Genomic DNA, 18995 nt, shown 5'->3' on the forward strand with positions numbered 1-18995 from the left:
ACATGTAGATCCTTGTAATCGGTTCCCCCCCTTCCAACCCACTCACCCTCTACTCTCCCAGTATCATCCCTCACACCCCTGGTCCTGAAGGTATCATCCACCCTGGATTCCCTCTTCAAACCTTTAAGACCTCAGACCCTATCTCTTTGGATAGCCGGGCACCATCAGCTTTCTTCACATTTACTTGTTCACCCGCTTTGGCTTCAGCAGTTGTGTCGGGAGGGTGAGCATCATAGAGTGCCAATTTAATAAAAGAAAGTATTCATGCATTGAGGGAGTGCTTGAGTAGGCCCAAGGTCCTTCCGCCACCCCAATACTAAACCTACAAATATAGACACATAGATCCATTTCCCCATCCTCATATATATTTTTGCATGTACATGTCTTTGTCTAGACCTCTATAAACGCCCTTTGCCTCCTAGCTCCTTCCTCTATTTACCTTGACTTTCCTCCTGCCCCACTATCATGCTCCGTCCCCACCTGGGTTACAGCTATACCTCTTCTTTACTTAACCTTACCCTTGATCATTCCCTACCAGGCCTGCCACTCCCCCCTCACCACCAATTCGGATCCCATGTTGCTCCCTTGTCCCTGGGCTCGTCAACACCACTTCCTTACCCCCACCTCCCCCTATCCCAAGTCCCCCCGGAACTGTCGGTCCCGTTGTTTTTTCTCCAGATAGTTCATCCAGCCTGTCTTATTTAGACAGACCTGTGGAGATAATAACATGCATGAAATCAAGACAGTGGAAAACAAAGCAATAGTATACAACCAGACAATGAAACAACAACAACAAACCACTGACAAAGAACAAAACAAAACACATCAAGAAAGAAAAGCTTGTAGTTAATTCAAGGATTGTTTGTTGGCCTTTAGGGGTGTTTTCCAGTCCAGTCTGTTGGGGCACCACGCCCTGGCCCCAAAGTCCACTTTAAGCATTCCCTGGGGACCTTGCCACTCCATTCCCTTGCTGTTCCGCTGCACTCCCCCAGTGCTTTGCCTCGGTGTGGTGGGATCAGGTCAGGTGCAATTCCCACACTGTGTCTCCAGTGCTGTCCCCTGTAGCGCCATTGGTCACTGAGGGGCATCATGTCTCATAGTGGGGCCAGCCATGTTGTCCTCTCTGTGGACTGGCTGCTCTAATCAGGAACATCATCCTCACGGCCTGGTGGGCCAGGCTGTGCTCCACTGTCTCCTCCTCCCCCTTCATCTGCTCCCGTGTGCTCTGATCAGATATGTCCCTCTCCCGGAGTTGCAGAATCAATGTCGTCCTTTGAAACAAATTCTTCTCAGGGGTCTCCTCCCCCTTCTAGAGCTCAGGATTTTGATGGTTCAACTGGTTTCGCTCAAAACCTAGCAGTGTATCTACCTCTGGAGATGAAGACTCCTCCAACAGTCCTGACTCTGAGTAGACCCCAAAGCATCTTCTCCCCCACAAGCTGGCTCCAGCCTCTCCCTGACGCTGCCCCTTAGGCCACAGCCTCTACCCCTTGTGCCCCAGGCTTTGCTTGACCTTAGTGCCTTCTCCCCAAGCACAGGTAGTGGTGAAGTCCAAGGATCTGTGCCCAGTGGGGACCCACCAAGGGTACTGGGGTTGGAGGCCAGCAGGAGCTTCAGGATGTTTCCTCTGAACCTTACTTCAATCCCCGTGCCATGCTTCTCCACCTGTCTTGAACAGGGCGGTTCTCCTCTACAATCCATCTCAGGTTCCTCAGCTCTCTATAGCCACTGGCCTGAGTTGGCCTAACCGTCTTGCTCAATGCTGCTATCCAACCCAGCCCTGATGAGATGACCCACTCGTTCCAGGCTTGTGGTCTCCTTGGAAGGGCAACTTTCTTTATGTTAGCCTCTGCCTCTCAGTCTCCCAGCTGCTCTGCCACTGCCAGGCATGCCTCTTGCCTTCATTTAACACTGAGAAGACATGGAGATGGGGCTATCCAAGACTCACTTCAGTTCAGCCTCATCAGAAATACTCTCGAACTGGGAACATTATTTCGCTGAATGAGAACGCTGGGTGTATGAGTAGATGGCAAATGCACAGACTGCTGGGGGTTGGGGGGGGATTGGTGGCCAGATGTTCTTAGGAAGGAATTCCCCTGCTGGAATCAATGCTGCCACCATTGGGCTCTGCAGCAGGAAATGGTCAGGGGGTTGGGGAGAAGCTCAGAGCAATCTCTATTAACATTGGCTTCTGCCTCTGTCTTTGTTGTAGTCTAGCGCGTCGCTCAAGCTAGTAAAGTGTTTAGATAGAAATTTGATGACTGCTTCCCTTCATAATTCCCTCCTCAGTGATATCTCAACAGTCTCCCGCTTGGTCCTAGATTTGTGCACATTTCCACTGTGGTTTAGATTAATTATATTACTCCTACTTTCTTTACTGGTCCTCTTTCTGCCCACCCCAACCATGTGCGCGTACACAGCCCCCCCCACCCCATTCCGGCATTTGGCTTTCAAGTTAGATTGCTGTAAGTATCATATTGTCATGGTAACTACAGAGCCTAATGATGCAGATGGATGGAACATCGGTATAATAAATGATGGGAAAGATTTCCTGGAAATCCATCTCTTCCATAGGAGGGGAAAAGTGAGTGCCTGATATGATTAAGTCCTCCCTTCCTACCCCAGGCCTTTGCAAATTGATGTTTGAAGGGTCAATGCAGCCAGACTAGGCAGGGGCTATCTTGGAGATTTCCATTCCTTTCAAACCCCAAACAGGAAGGACTTTTCCTGGTTGTCAGATGTGCTGAAAATTGCTGCTCACGAAGAACCATTTATTTTTGTATGTGTAATTATAGAGCCTTATAAAAATGATTTTAAAAATAATAATTCCATCCAGTTTTAACTTAGTTTATAGCTTCCTGACTTATACTAAGTCCCTAGCAATAATCAGACTTAAATTAAGTACAACTTCCAGGCCTATACCACCAAGTCCCTATCAACAACCCCTTCTCAGTCTTAATTTAGGTTTCAAATCCCAGGCCTAAACCACCAAGTCATTATCAATAATCGCCTCCCAATCTTAATTTAGGTTATAACCTCCCAGACTATATATATCAATCAAAAATCCTCTCCCAATCTTAACTGTTATAATCCATAGGTCTACAATCCCAAGTTCTTATCAATAACATATCCCCCTAATCTTAACTCAAGCTCTAAACCTTACCTAAGGTTACAACCCCCAGATAAGTATTACCAAGTCCTCAAAAACAAACCATTCCTAGTTTTACTTTAGGTAAATAAAATCCAGGCCATCAAACCCACCACCAATGAGTAGATTCTGACACTTCTAGCAATACTATATAGCAGCGGTAATCAAACTGGCAGCCCACAGGCTGCATGTGGCCCCCGAGGTAATTTTTTTTTATGGCCCACGATGCTCTGAAATAAAATGAAAATAGAAAAAAATTGTTATGAAGAAAATAGTGCTTAGGGGAGATCAAGGCAACACCATACACACAATTCCCTCGTCAACCCTTTAACTACTGAAGATGAGTATACATTGGGTGATATGTCTGCCACTCGCAGTGTCGTGTCATGGAAACAGATCCCAGTAGCAAAAAGGTTAAAAAGAGCACTCTGGGCTCAGCCCCAATACCAGCTACGTGGACAACTGCCCCTTTCCCCAGAAGAATTTACTTTATAGGACTGAATTTACTTTAGAGCACTGAAGCTGCAGCTCGGGAAGAGGGACATGCCTGATCAGAGCACACAGGAGTAAATGAAAGGGGAGGAAGAGAGCGTGGACCACATCCTAGCCCATCAGGCCTGGAGGAAAATATCCCTGCTCTGAATAGCTAATGCAGAGTGGACCATATGGCTGATCCCACTATGAGACATGATGTCCCTCACTGATCCATGGCCTTACGGGGGACAACACTGGCCCTGTCTGACCCCGAGACACTGAGGCAAAACACTCAAGGCATACAGAAGAGCAATGGGGGAGTAGAGCAGGGTGCTCCCAAGGGAGTGCAAAGGATAGACTTTGGGGCCAGAGTGTGGCACCCCATCGGACTTGACTGGAGGACACCCCTAGAGTTCAAAAATCAGACCTTGATCTATTTACAGGTTTTTCTTTCAACAAATTTTTTTTCTTTTAAATTAATTTATTCTTTTCTGGGTCATGGGTTTTCTTTTTGTTGTCATCGTGTTCTCTTTCGTCACTTTGTCTTGCTATGCCTTGTATTGCTACTACCATTCCTGTTCCTGGATTCCAGGTATTGTGAGCTCTTATCTCTTACTTGTACCTGTGCACATGCTCCAGTCTAGCCCACAGTAAAAGGCAGGACTGGGGTTATGATAGTGAGGAAGCCTCAAGGAACCAGAAGAATATTGTATTTCATCAGAGCTATACAGTGCCCTTGGTTGATTCATTCCTTCCTTGTGACCCTTCTGTGAGGGGATGTCCCATTGTTTACAGATGGTTTTGGGGTCTCTGCTCTGACCCCCTTGTTCTCAACAATATGGTTTTTGCTTGTTTGTTTGTTTTGGGGCTTCTGATGCCTGTTATCTGATCCCATAGACACCTCATGATCGCACAGGCTGGTGTGCTTCTTCCATGTGGACTTGTTGCTTCTCTGCTACATGGCCGCTTATTTAACTTCAAGCCTTTAAGAACCCAGACATTATATCTTTTGATAGGCGAGCACCATCTGTTTTCTTCACCATATTTGCTTATGCACCCATTTTATCTTTGGCAATTGTGCCGGTAGAGGGAGCGTTACAGAATGCCAGGTTGTTAGAACAAAGTATTCTTGAATTGAGAGCTTGAGCAAAGGCCAGGAGTCCATCCACTACCTCAGTGTATTATCATATAAATATATTTACATAGACCAGTACCTCTATTTATATAAATTAATGTGTTTATATATGTATATACTTATGTTTATACCTCTATCCATAGCTTTGCTTCCTAGATCTTTCCTCTGTTTCCTTTTACCTTCCTCCTGCCCCACCATCACACTTGTCAAAATCACGGAGGTACATGTTATTCCAACACAAAGAAGGAGAAAGGGGGAAAGTAGTGGGGAGGGGAGACAATGGTACAAATTCACCCAGGGGGAAAGTATTGGTTATGTCTCCACAGAATTTGGAGTGTGCCTGCAGACACCAACATGGTGCACCAAACCCTGAGGGCAATATAACCACGTGGAACAATGTATGATAAGAGTAGGCTATAGGGCCAGTCCCAGTCAGAGCCAAAATGACCCCCTCCCAAGAAGTAAATGCTACAGGGGACAACATTAAACCTACAGGTTAGGGAGAGGGGCCGACCTGCCACCACCCACAGGGAAGTAAACCAAGAAGGAAAAAGAGAGAAGGACGGTTTAGATCCCATATTGGCACACCAAGCCCAGAGGACGCCATCTCTGCACAGAGCTGTTAAGGCAGAGAGAGGACTGTAGGGCCAACAGTTCAAGACATGATGTCCCCTCACCAGAGCATACCATAACAGAAAACAACACTGGGGACACATGGAGGGGAGTTAGTCCGGTCTGAGCACCATACAGCAGGGTGAACCAAGAAGGGAACATAACAGGTCATTAACAGGAGCAAAGCCACAAATTCCCTGAGGAGCCCCCAAAATAGACTTCAGGCTAGGAGGGGCAGCTCCTGGAATCCCTCCAGGACCAGTGGAGAGATAATCATAAAGGTCAGCAAACAGACCTAGAATTATGTATGCTTTTTCCCCCAATTAGTTATTATCTCCCCCCTTTATCTTCAATATTTGTTTGCTTTTTGTTTGGTCTCTGTTATTGTTGGTTTGCCTACTTATATAAGACAGTCATGGGAAGCAAGCCAGAGGAGAAAGCAATGGGACTGATGGTTCCAAAGGGACTTGAGGGTAGGAGGCGGCAGAGGAAGGGAGCAGTAAGCACATGCCATAGACAGGGGAACAACTAGGGAATTAAAAGTAACAATGAGGAGGATGTAGAGATCCCAGGGGTGTCGGAGCAACAGCAGCAACAATCTAGCTAAGAGGAATTACTAAAAGGGTGAGCATGATGGTGGGGCAGGAGGAACGTAAAAGGAAACTCAAGTTCTTATCAATCCCCTCCCAGTTTAAATTAGGTTATCCCTCAGTCCTACACCACAGCTAGTCACTCCCAACAAACCTTCTCAGATTCAATCAGGTTACAACCTCTATCTATCTGTACACTATCAACAACCTTTTCCAGTCCTAGTTTAGGTGACAACCTCCTAGCCTATACCACCAAGTCTTTATCAAAACCTCATCCCAGACTAAACAGAGTATAACCCCTAGGCATATACAAATTAAATCCCTATCAACAACGCCCTCCAAATCTTAATTAAGGATACAACCCCAAGCCTAATCCACAAAGTTCTTATCAAAAATCCCTTCACAGTCTTAGTTTAAATTACAGCTCCCAGGCCTACTCCACCAAACCTCTATGAATAACTCTTTCCCAGTCTTAACAGGTTATAGTACCCAGGTCTATATTACCAAGTCCCTAGCCATAACCCCCTTTCAGTCTTAACTCCACTTATAAACTCTAACTTAAATTATAACCTACAGGCCTACACTACCAAATCCAAATCCTTATCAATAACCTTCTCTCAATCTTAATTGGAACCCACAGGCTACAACCCCCAGCCTTCACTAAATCTTGATATAAAAAAATCCTCTCATAGTCTGAACAACATTTAGCAAAACAAAACAAAAAAACCGCCTTGTAATTCCAAGTCCATATCAATAACGTCTCTTAATTTAAGTTATAATGCCCACCTGCACACCACCAAGTAACTATGAATAACCCTTTCCAAATCTTAACTGAAGTTACAACCCCAGGCCTATACAATTAAGTCCAGACTTATATTACCAATCCTTATCAATAATCATTTCCAATCTTAGGTTGCAACACCCAGGCCAACACTACTAAGTCGCTTATCAATAGCTCCCTTTCAGACTGAACTCAGTTATAAAACCCTACACCGCCAAATCCCTATCAACAATTCCCTCTCAGTGTTATTTTAGATTACAACCCCCAGTGCTACACCAATTAGACTAGTCACTATCAATGACCCCTCACATTTAACATCATTTACAACACAAATCCCTATTTACAACCTTTCTCAGCTTAGATTAAAACCTCCTGACCCATACCAAAGAGACCCTATCAACAACCTCCTTCAAGTTTTAACTAAGGATACAACCCTAGGTCTAAGTCCCTATCAATAACCTCACCTGGTCTTAAATCAGGTTACAACCCCTAAATTAGCTTACAATCCCCAGGAGTAGACCACCAAGACCTTATCAATAATCCCCTCCCAGTCTTAAATCAGGTTACAAACTCCAGGTCTATACTACCCAGTTCCTATTAAACTCCCTACCAGTTTTAACTTTGTTTATAGCCCCTAGTCCCACACCACCACTATGCCACTAACAACAATCTTTGCCAGAGTCTTAACTAGGTTACAACCTACTGTCCTACACAACCAAGTAGTTATCAACAATCTCTCCTAGTCTTCATTTAGGTTACAGTTCTCAGGACTTCACTAGCCAGTCCATACCAAGAACCCCTCCAGTCTTAACTTAGATTATATCTGTAGGCCATACAGTCAAGTCCCCCTCACTAACCCCTGCATAGATTTAAGAAGAACTGGAAGAATTCTACCAATGGCTTCAGTCAGAAACTTATCAAGCATGCAATCAAGATACATTGATTTAATAAAAAAAATGCACTGATAGTTATTGGTGATTGGAATGCAAATGTTGCAAACAAAGAAGGAGCAGTACTTGGCAATATGGATTTGGTGATAGAAATGAAGCTGGAGATCTCATAATAGAATTTCACAAAGCCAATGACTTGTTCATAGCAAATACTTTTTTCAACAATACAAAAGGTGCCTTCTCCAGATGGAATACACAGAAATCAAATTGACTACATCAGTGAGAAGACATGATGGAGAACCTCAATATCAGCAGGTAAAAACAGACAAGGGGTCAACTGTGGAACAATAACTCATATTTAAATCCAAAATAAAGCTGAAAAATTAAAACAAATATGCAAGACTTTGAGTCTATTCTACCCGAATTTTGAGAACATCTCAAGAACAGATTTGATGCATTGAAGACTAGTGACAGAAGACCTGATGAGGTGTGGGAGAACAACAAGACCATCATTCATGAAGAAAGCAAAAGGTCATTAAACAGAAACGAAAGAAAGAAATCATCAAAGTGAATATCAGAAGAGACTTGGAAACTTGCTCTGAATCGTAGAGTAGCTAAAGCAAAAGGAAGAAAGGGAGAAGTCCAGTTGCTGAATATAAAATTTCAAAGGGCAGCTTGCAAAGACAAAACCAAATACCATAACAAAATGTGCAAGGACCTAGAATTAGAAACACACGCAGTATATATGAAACTGAAAGAACTCAAGAAAATCTTCAAGCCTTGAATTGCAATTTTGTAAGATTCTATAAGCAAAATATAGAATGATGCAGGAAGTGTAAGAGAAAACAGAAACAATACACAGTTACTGTACCCAAAATAAATAGTCAACAGTTCACCATTTCAGGAGGTAGCATATGAGCAAGAATCAATGGTGGTGAATGAAGCAGTTCAAATTGCACTGAATGCATCAGCCAAAAAAACAAGGCTCCAGGAATTGATGAATACCAGTGAGATGTTTTAGAAAGCTGAAGGAGCACTAGAAGCATCCACTTGTCTATGCCAGGATATTTGGAAGACAGCTATTTTAGAATAGTGAATAGCCAGGATGTTACTTTGAGGACTAAGATGTGCCTGACCCAAGCCGTGGTCTTCTCCATTATATCGTAGGCATGTGAAAGTTGGACACTGAATAAGGAAGCGCACAAAAACAGCAATGGATTTAAATTGTGGTGCTTGATAAGAATATTGAAAGTATCATAGCCTGCAAAAAAAGGGCAAACCAATCTACTGGAAAAAGTAAGGCCAAAGAAATAAGGCCAAAGTGTTCCTTAAGGGCAAGAATGGCAAGACTTTGTCTTACATACTTTGGACATATTGTCAGGAGAGACCAGTCCCTGGAGAAGGGTATCATGTTTGGTAAAGTGGAGGAGAGGCAAAAAAGAGGAAGGCACTCGACAAGATGGATTGACACAGTGGCTGCATCGATGGGCTCAGGTCTAGGAGCAATCGTGAACATGATGCAAAACTGCGCAGTGTTTTGCTCTGTTGTGCATAGGGTCACCTATGGGTTGGAGACAACTTCACAGAAACTTACAAATAACAACAGGTTTGACTTAGGTTACTATACCACCAACTTCCTACTAAACCCTTTCCGTCTTAGTTTATACCACCAAGTCCCTAACAACCACCTCCTCTTGGACTTAATGTAGATAACAACTACCAAATTCTTATCAACAACCTCTTTATTCTTCATTTAAGCTCTTTATTCTTAATTTGGGTTATAACGCATAGTTCTACTCCACATAATTGCATTAACAGCTCCTCCCAGGCTTAATTTAGGTTATAATCTCCCAACCTCTACAACAAAGTCCCTATTAACAATCCACTGTAAGATTTACCATATATTCTTGTGTATAAGCCGAGTTTTTCCAGCACGTTTTAAAAAAATCATTTTATTGGGGCCTCTTAAACTCTTATCACAATCCATATATACATCCATTGTGTGAAGCACATTTGTACATTTGTTGTTCTCATCATTCTCAAAACATTTGCTTTCTACTTGAGCCCTTGGTATCAGCTTCAGCATGTTTTTAATGCAGCTTTTGTGGTAACATTAGGTGCCTCAGCTGATATTTGGGTTGGCTTATACTTGAGTATATATGGTAAGTTATAACATCTAGGCCTATACAATCAACTATCAACAACTTCCTTCCATTCTTAATTTTAGGATACAACCCACAGGCTACAACACCAAGTTCCTTTCAACAATACTCTCCAGTCTTAACTCAGATTACAACCATTAATTTAGGCTGATGCACACTTAACCTTTATATAAAACTCTCTTATACATGAGTTTCTGTGGATTTGTTTCTCTAAAGTACCCGTACTAGCACATTATGGTACCAAGAGTGGGGTACTGAAGAAACAAATCATAAGATGGAGAGTAGATGTTTGTTTGACCTCTCCCTCATTGTAGTTTTTCTTGTCTAGCCAGAGGTCAGATAAAGCCACTCTGTTTACTCAGTGGTTTTCTGGGGAAAATATGGGAAGTAGGAAAATAGAAAGTTTGTAAGCCCACTTTCTTTCAGCCATTAAAATTTTATCTTTAAATGGGTTTAGGCCACATCTGCAAAGAAAGCTTTGAAAATACATGCCCTAGCCATTGCTTTGGAAAAATCTGAAACCATGACGAAAACTCCCCTCTAGGACTGAATGTTAAAGGGAGCCTGAGAGCAGGCTAAAATGCTTGCTAGGTGACCACCTGGATCTACTTGTTGAGTGGAAGTGGGAGAAATGCAGCAATAAAGAGATGGGTTGAGTTTGGCCACTAACACCTGTGGACTCGGTTTACAGGGAAAAAAAGGAGAAGATGAGAGCGGATTGGCCTAAGGTTCATGACCTAGCCTGAGGGGGCTATGCTTGTTGAGTATTGGTGAGAGCCCATGGTCTAAAGCAAGCATCCTCAATCTACGGCCTGTGGGCCACATGCGGCCCACTGAGGACATTTATCCAGGCCGCTGGGCTTTTGCCCCATTTGTTTTTGTACTTCAAAATAAGATATGTGCAATGTGCATAGGAATTTGTTCATAGTTTAAAAAAAAAAACAAACTATAGTCTGGCCCTCCAACAGGTCTGAGGGACAGTAAACTAGCCCCGTTTAAAAAGTTTGAGGACCCCTGGTCTAAAGGCAAGGTGACCAATGGGCACCCTGTGGAGGCTGAGTGAGGCAGCCCACATTGTGTTGACCAGAACCCAACAGGCTGGAGACTTTTGAGCCTGCGAACTAGGGCATATTGTTGCTGACTTCGTGGATGGCCTGTCCGGATTTGACTTTGCTTATGGATGCAGACTTTACAAGGTTCCAACTGGAATGAAGACTCTTCATGTTGAAAACTATGATTGTCTTCTCAGAGAACTGGGTTGATGTAAGTGGGCAGTATATAAATTGGATACTCAAAATTGGGGGATAAAGGCATGAAGTAGTTGGCTTACAAACTTTCATAGGTGGGGGAACATATTCAAAGGATTATAGGATTAAGGTGTAGGTGTTACTTAATTTCAATAGTGAAGCTAAAGAATTATGTATAGGTGCCAAGTTGGCAAGGGGTGGATTGAGGTAGTTAGTTTATTGTGCCTACCTGGCCGATAAACACATGTGGGGTTAATTGAAGGGGAGAGAGATAAATGGCTCAGTGAGCCTTGCCTTTCTATTTCTCTGGTCTCTTGCTTTGTGATGGTCAGACCAGAGTGCAGCTGCCTTACTAGTTCCCTGCTTCAGCTGGAAAGACTCACTTCCTGTAAAATATCCCCAAGGAGAAGCCACATGGACCTACCCCGATGCAGGCCTGGGTGCTGGAGCACCCATGTGGAGACCCCTGCCAGCGCTGAGATGTTTACACATGCACTGACTCGGCTTTCCTCCTGCAGTCAGCATCATTGCGTCTGTTTTGTGAGATGGAGGAAGACTTTGTGGATTGGTGTTGGACATATGGGTTAATGTTGGACTTGTGGGCTTGGGCAGCACTGGGTTGAGATATTTTCTTGATGCACACTTAACCTTTACATAAAACCCTCTCTTATACATGAGTTTCTGGGGATTTGTTTCTCTAAAGTACCCAGACTAGCACACTACCCCACCAAATTCCTATCAACAACCCTTCCCAGTGTTAACTTTGGGTGTAACCCTAGGTCTATAGTATTTATCAAAAACTACCTCCAAATCTTTACTTAGGACGAGAGAAGCTTAGACCTGGAAGAAGCCTCAGACACTACCAAATCTAACCTGCTTACTTCAGAGGCAAGCAAACAACAAAGTTGTCCAGGGTCACACAACAAATTAACACCAGAATGTATAAACCAGAGTTTATAAAGAAGTATCTTTGTTCCTGTTCTAGAGCTGCTTTTACTGTCTGGCACCACGCTGGTGGAAGTAGGCATACTAAGACACCAGGGAGAAGGCTCAGGAGTCTTTGTCACATTCTAGAGCTGGGCATATGTCATGTCCTGAGCACAAAGCCTGTGAGGGACAAGGTAATGGCTGGAAGGCTGGGATGGGTTTGAGGGGCTCACTTCCTCTTCTCGGAGCTTCTGCTTCCTCTTCTCTTCCACAGCAGCTCTCTTCTGGTCCTCTCTTAGGCGCTGCTCCTCCAGTTTTCGCCAACGCTCCTCAATTTGCTTTTCATATTGGAGTTTGGCTCTTTTCTGTTTCTCCAGGATCTGCTGCTCTCGGGCAGCTGGGGAAAGCAAATCAAAACATACGTGTCACAACCAGAGCATCCCACATTCTTTGGATTACAACCTAAACTGTAGATCTAAGATAATCACTACCAACAAGTCGATACTGACTCATAGCAATCCCATAGGGCAGGGTAGAACTGCCCCTGTGAGTTTCTAAGACTACAACTGTTTATGGGTCTAGAAAGCCCCATCTTTCTCCCGAGGAGCAGCTGGTGGTTTCAAACTGCAGACGTTGTGGATTGAAGTCCAATGTGTAACCACTGCACCACCAGAGGTCCAGAAGATATAAGATGAAGACCAAAATCGAAACTGGTGGGAGCCTAGAAGGCAGTGATAAAGAGGAAGGGCTTTGGAAAACAGGTATGCTGACTGTCTTTGGGTGACCCTGGAAACATTAATTATGTCATCTCTGTGCCTCACTTTCCTCCTCTCAAAGGAAAGACAGTAGTGCTGTGGTAGATATATAATCGTCTGTCAATTTGAGGATTAAGTGTGTAGGGGTGGAGCCTAGTTTGTCAATAAGATCATAGCCAATGAAGTCTCTGTGTAGGCATGACCTTCTCCTGAGAATTCTGGGAAAGCCGGTACTTCCTCCTTGGATTTGGGAGCCTCTCTGCTCACACCCTGGGAGCCATAGCAGTTGACAAGACACATGGACCCACCCTGATGCAGAGACCCCTGTCAGCGCAGAGATGTTTCCAATGACACTGGATCCGAAGATTTTCTACCCACTGGCCTGTGATCTTCTACATTTGGCATAATTGCATGTGTTTCATGAGTCTGAAGAGGACTTTATAGATTGGTATCGGACATATGGGTTAATATCGGACTTATGGACTTGATCTGGACTGGGCTGGATGATTTCTCAATGTTCAATTCCTCTTGTATATAAATCTCTTTCTTATACACATATGTGTGTCCATGGATTTGTTTCTGTAGTCTACCCAGACTAACACAAGTGCTTACTGGTATTTATTTTAACCATCTCAGTTCATCGTGATCCAACTGTGACTCCTGTCAGTCCCATGAGTGTCAGAGTAGAATTGTGCTCCTGAAAACTTTCAGTGACTAATTTTTCACAAGTTGATTTCCAGGTCAGCAAATACCTTAACTGTTTACTTCCACCCAAATAAAACAAAACAAAAAAAACCCCAAACCAAACTCATTGCCATGAAGTCAATTCTGAACTGCCACCATGGGGTTCCCCGTGCTGTAATATTGGTGGGAGCAGACTGCCGCTTCCTTCTCCCACGGAGAAGCTGCTGGTTTTGCACCGCCAGCCTCTGGTTGGCAGCAGAGCACTTACCCATTGTGCCCCCAGAGTTCATTACTTTTATTTAATGCATCAGTGAAAGGTACAAATAAGAGTCTTCCTTCTAGAGAGCTAGCTGCTTACCATTTACCAGTATGCCACTGATCAGCAGCTATATTAGAGCTTGAATTTCATTCTGTGGTCAATAGAGTGTCTCTGAAAGAATTGAAGCAGAGGGTAAAGCTATTGCTACTATGAACTGAAACAGCCTTTCTGAAAAATAATTTGGAAATATGAGTGGGTACCTCAAAAATAGAATTGAAGATAATAGAATTTTACCATGAACTTTTTGAAGTCTGGTTGTCTGGTGGCATAGTGGTTACATGTTCAGCTACTAATCATAAGGTCAGCAGTTCAAAACCATGCTTTCTACTCTTGAAAAGCATTACAGTCTTAAAAACCCAAGGGGGCATTTCTATTTTGTCCTATAGGGTCGCTATGAGTTGGAATCGATTTAATGGCACTGAGTTTGGGTTTTTTTGTTTTTTAAGTTTTGTCTATCAAAAGCCCTAAAAATGTTCGTACTAACTTATTTCCATTTTAGAAGTTTGTCTTAAGAAAAATTATGTATGGGGAAGGGAAATGGCTGAATGTGTGCGTAATGGATGAGCAAGAAAAGGGAGAGGAAGGAGAGTGACATCCAAGGGTTCTGATCCACTGAGGGTGCACAGAGCACACACAAAGAACTCAAGATAGAGCTGTAAGAAATGTTTGAAGCTTGAAAGGTTACCAGAGGAATTTGAAAATGCCTTATTTCATCTCATTTGTCTCAATTCAATAGGGAAAACAACTGTGTACCTCAGAGCAGTTTGTGGAAAACACAATGGACTTACTTGTCTACCTGGGAGATGTACGGAGACTTTTCTTAACAGGGATTCCCATACTAACACAGAAAATAACTTATGTGTCATTTCCTAAGTTCTCCTAAGGGCAGCCCATTTAGATACCCTGGAGAGGACTTGAGTGAGAGCACTGGGGAATTTCTAGGTGGAAGGCAGGGACTATTTCTTTGTTCCCCACCCCAGCGCTTAGAACACCGCAAATATTTAATATTTATTAACTGTTTTGAGAATCATATAGGGTAATATTTAAGAACATACCAGTTATTGGGGTTTCCCCCCAATTCTTCAGGTTTATCTTGTGATCATCCCAGTTCTCTTCCTAAGCATTCATAATTTAGTTCCTGCCTGAGGATCTTTAGACAAGACACCAACATATCTCCACTCCCTTAGACCCAAACATCCGAAATACTCAACTTACCAAGACATTTTTCTCTTTCTTCTCTTCTTTCTTTGGCTAGTCTTTGTCTCTCATCAGATTTTAAAAATCCTTCCATGCCTGCAAGAGAGAAAACACAATGCAACAGTGCTGCAGAGAGAAGTCATCTCTGACCACACCCTTCCCATGTGTGCTGAGTGCCACTGTTTCTGACATATATATGTGTCATCCATCACCACCACTGCATCCACAGGAGGCCTTAGTCATCATTCTCTACCAACACAGCCAAGTCCCAAGAGTTGAGTGGTGGGCAGCCATGGCTTCAACACTCACCCACCAGACTATGCTGCAGTAGCCAGTGTCAGAGAAGCTCAAGTTCTTTGCCTAATCGTCTGTCCCCAATGCAGGCCCTGAAGAGTTCTAGAAGTACAGAGGACACTGCCAGTGTGCACAGAAGTCTACCTGGACTCCCTGGCACCAGTTTCCTTTCTTGAAATAGAACCAGTTGGAGGAAGGAGAAAGTACAAAAGTGGACAAGATTTTGTTATGATAATTACATGGATACTGACCATTTTTATTTTAAAAAGCAGCCAACTTCTGAATGGAACCTCAAAGAGTGTAATCAATGTCACTAAAATGTGCATGTAGAAACTGTTGAATGTGTGTATGCTTTGCTATGTACAACTTCAACAATAACAACAAAATGATTAAAATTTAGGGGAGAAATGAACTAAGGGGGAAAAGATTAAATGATCTTCATTGTTATTTTAAGATTAGAACCAATTTACTATCCTATCTTAAAATTAACTACGTGATGTTTAACAACTTTCTAGAGAAACTGGCTTTCGTGCTTTCCCTTGGACAGGTGACACTCACATTATTGTGTGTCTTGCTGTCATAGCAAACCAGTCCCTTTCCTGATGGAACTTGAGAACACAGCTGGGAGGGCATGACTAGTGCTGAACTGCAGTGATTCTCCACTACAGTTTGGTGCTACAGCCTAGGTTAGACAATAATGGATATTAAAAGCTCAAGAGAAACAGTGGAAAAGCAAGTAGTAGCGGAAAAGAGTTATCTTCCAAGTTTTAAATACAACTCTCGATCGTATGATGCTACCAACAACATTCGCAACAACTGAAAGGCCCAACTCATCCGCTCATCAATAAATTGTAGCCCTCCACAAATTGATCTCAAAATTATCTCCCCAGTTTGCTCTTAGCATTGCCCCCCTTTGTCTCATGATCATTCCAGTTTATCTCTACCACTTTTCCTGAAATGCCTTCTTCTACCCATTTCACCTGTGAGTAAACTTCCTGCCTTCAAGACCCTAGGGCCTCCACCCCTGCACTGCTCTACACTCCGCAGCTCTTCATAAAGGTCATATACACTGATTTTATTCAGCTTTACCTAGATTGATCCAACTGGAGAGTGTCACTTAGTGGACTTATTCACCTCTGGACCTTGCCCAGTTGTGTCTACTACCTCTAACACAGTGGTCCTGAAGCATACAGAATCTCGAAAGGAGACCAGGGGCTAGTTGAAGGGGAGAAACGAGATAAACACTTTTTCTCTAAACCAGTGGATCTCAACCTTCCTAATATCGTGAGCCTTTAATACAGTTCCTCATGTGTGGTGACCCCCAACCATAAAATTACTTTCATTGATACTTCATAACTATAATTTTGCTACTGTTATGAATCGTCATATAAATATCTAATATGCAGTTATATTTTCATTGTTACAAATTGAACATAATTAAACATAATTAAAGCATAGTGATTAATCACAAAACAATATGTAATTATATATTGTGAAATATGTCTGTGTTTTCCGATGGTCTTAGGCGAGCCCTGTGAAAGGGTCGTTCAACCCCCAAAGGGGTCACAACCCCCAGGTTGAGAACCGCTGCTCTAAACACTTTTAAGTTCTATTCTCCACACCAATATTTTGATAAATAAAAATGAGTTCTGTGTGAAAAGTTGCAAAGCAAAGCCTCCAAATAACAACACAGTGCCAACACCATCTTGGCCAAGCAGGACCAGAGCCAAGCTTTGTCTTGTCCGCACCACCCACGACTGGTTAATAGGTCTGCTGCCTAAGCTCTACTGTGAAAACAGCTCCGATTATCTTTAAACAGAGGACAGAAAAAGAGGGTCAATTACATGTTAAACTAGGCTTTGCATAGAAAGGGCTTTTTGTTTAGTGTACATGCATGTCTTGCAGCTGCCCCCTTGTGGAAAAAGGTAAGAGTCACACCTTCAACTGGTCTTTCCTGAAATTTTTGTTATCAGCGTGATCGTAGTCCACCATCAGTACCATAAAATAAATCAAAACAAAACCATAAGTATCCAGACCCACTGCCACTGAGTTTATGTCAACACATAGCAACCATTTAAGACAGAGTAGAACTGCCCCATAGGGTTTCCAAGAAATCAGGAAAAATATGTGTCAGGGTTGTATCCTTCCACTCTACTTATTCAAACGGCATCCAGAGACAATAACCCGATAAGCTGGAATAAAGAGATATGTCATTTCTTGATCTCAGGAATGGAAGAGGACTCATTAACAACCTGTGTTACACAGATAATACAACCTTGCTTGCTGAAAGTAAAGAGGATTTAAAGCAATTACTAATGAAGATCAAAGACTATAGTCTTCAATAAAGATTGCATATAAACATAAAACAAAAATCTTCACACTTAACCAATAAGCAAAATCATGGTAAACAGGAAAACATTTGAAGTTATCAAAGATTTCATTTTACTGAGATCAACAATAAATATTCACAGACGCAACCCTCAAGAAATCAAACGACATACTGCACTAGGAAATGAACTACAAAAGACTTCTTTAAAACAGTGTTAAAAAGTTACTTTGCAAACTAAGGTGCACCTGGTTCAAGTCATGCTATTTTCATTCGCAGAAAAGGAACCAGGAATGAAGAACTCACGAAATATGGAATCCCTCACCTCCTCTGGGAAGCCCTCCCTGATTCCTTCAGAGGAAAGCGGCCACTTGTCCCTCTCTGGTCTCTGTCACAGGAAATAATGCACACCTCCTGGGCAACTATTAACACAGGGCACCTAAACACTGGTTTCAATGCAAGTCTCTCCAGCGCTCCTTGTTTTTCACCTTGGCTACACAATGGAATAAGTTGGAGGGTCTGATAAAAAAAATGCCCCTGCTTGTGTTTCTCTCCCATGCTGACTTACCTGGTGTAGGAGTGACCTGGGCATGGGTGTTTTGGAAAATTCCATGTGACTGGATTTGCAGCCTGGATTGACAATTGCCCTACAAAAGTGTTTCTTTGACTACAGGAAAGTAGCCAACTAAAAGGACAGTGAAAACAGATAACTGGGGCTCACTTTCTGATTCAGTGACCCTGGGATGGGTCAGAAACCGTGACTGTCTAATAAGCTCTGAGGCAGTTGCTGGTTAGGGTCCATTCTTGGAGAAACTGCCTGAGACTAGGTTGCCTTGCCAGGACAAAGGCCTCCCTGTGGCTGTTCTTTGAATCTCAAGAATCGAGCACGGGATGGGCATGCAGAATAAGTGAAAACGCATACATGTTACCTCGTACCCCCTCCCCTCATGTCCTAGTGTCCCCACTGTGTCACTGCACCACTGAGCCTGTCCATTTGAGCCTTCCCCTCTAAGGCAGTGGTTCTCAACCTTCCTAATATCGCACACTTTTGTGGTGACCCTCAACCATAAAATTATTTTCATAACTACTTCATCACTGTCATTTTGCTACTGTTATGAATTGGGCAACCCCTGTGAAAGGGTCATTTGACCCCCAAAGGGGCCTTGACCCACAGGTTGAGAACCACTGCTCTAAGCTCTCATCTTATTCCCTTATCTTTGAATCCCAAGCACCTTACTCAGGAAAGCAACTCAAATGTTTGCTTAACCCTGTAACGCCTGAATTTTTAATTTCAGGAAAAAATTCTTTTGTTTTTATTCTTTACTTTCATAGTTATCAATATATATAACAACAAAAATATATTTAAAAATATAAAATTTGCAATGTTTTTAAAGGTAACCATTTTGTCACCTTCGTCCATGGATTTATAATAAATGTTATAATTAAATGTTACA

General features: G+C 42.8%; 1 protein-coding gene across 2 annotated transcripts in view; it reads right to left on the reverse strand.

Annotated features, from left to right (window-relative positions):
• Nucleotides 1-18995, reverse strand: part of MAP7D2 (MAP7 domain containing 2) — a 141100-nt gene that overhangs the window by 66663 nt on the left and 55442 nt on the right. For both annotated transcript variants that reach the window (XM_075538787.1, XM_075538786.1), the window contains exons 2-3: nucleotides 14940-15017; nucleotides 12200-12363 (exon numbers count right to left, since the gene is read on the reverse strand). In XM_075538787.1, the coding sequence (XP_075394902.1) occupies nucleotides 12200-12363; nucleotides 14940-15017 (242 nt within the window). The remainder of the gene's footprint in view (nucleotides 1-12199; nucleotides 12364-14939; nucleotides 15018-18995) is intronic.

The sequence above is a fragment of the Tenrec ecaudatus genome, chromosome X (assembly GCF_050624435.1).
Source record: "Tenrec ecaudatus isolate mTenEca1 chromosome X, mTenEca1.hap1, whole genome shotgun sequence".
NCBI classification, from domain to species: Eukaryota; Metazoa; Chordata; class Mammalia; order Afrosoricida; family Tenrecidae; genus Tenrec; species Tenrec ecaudatus.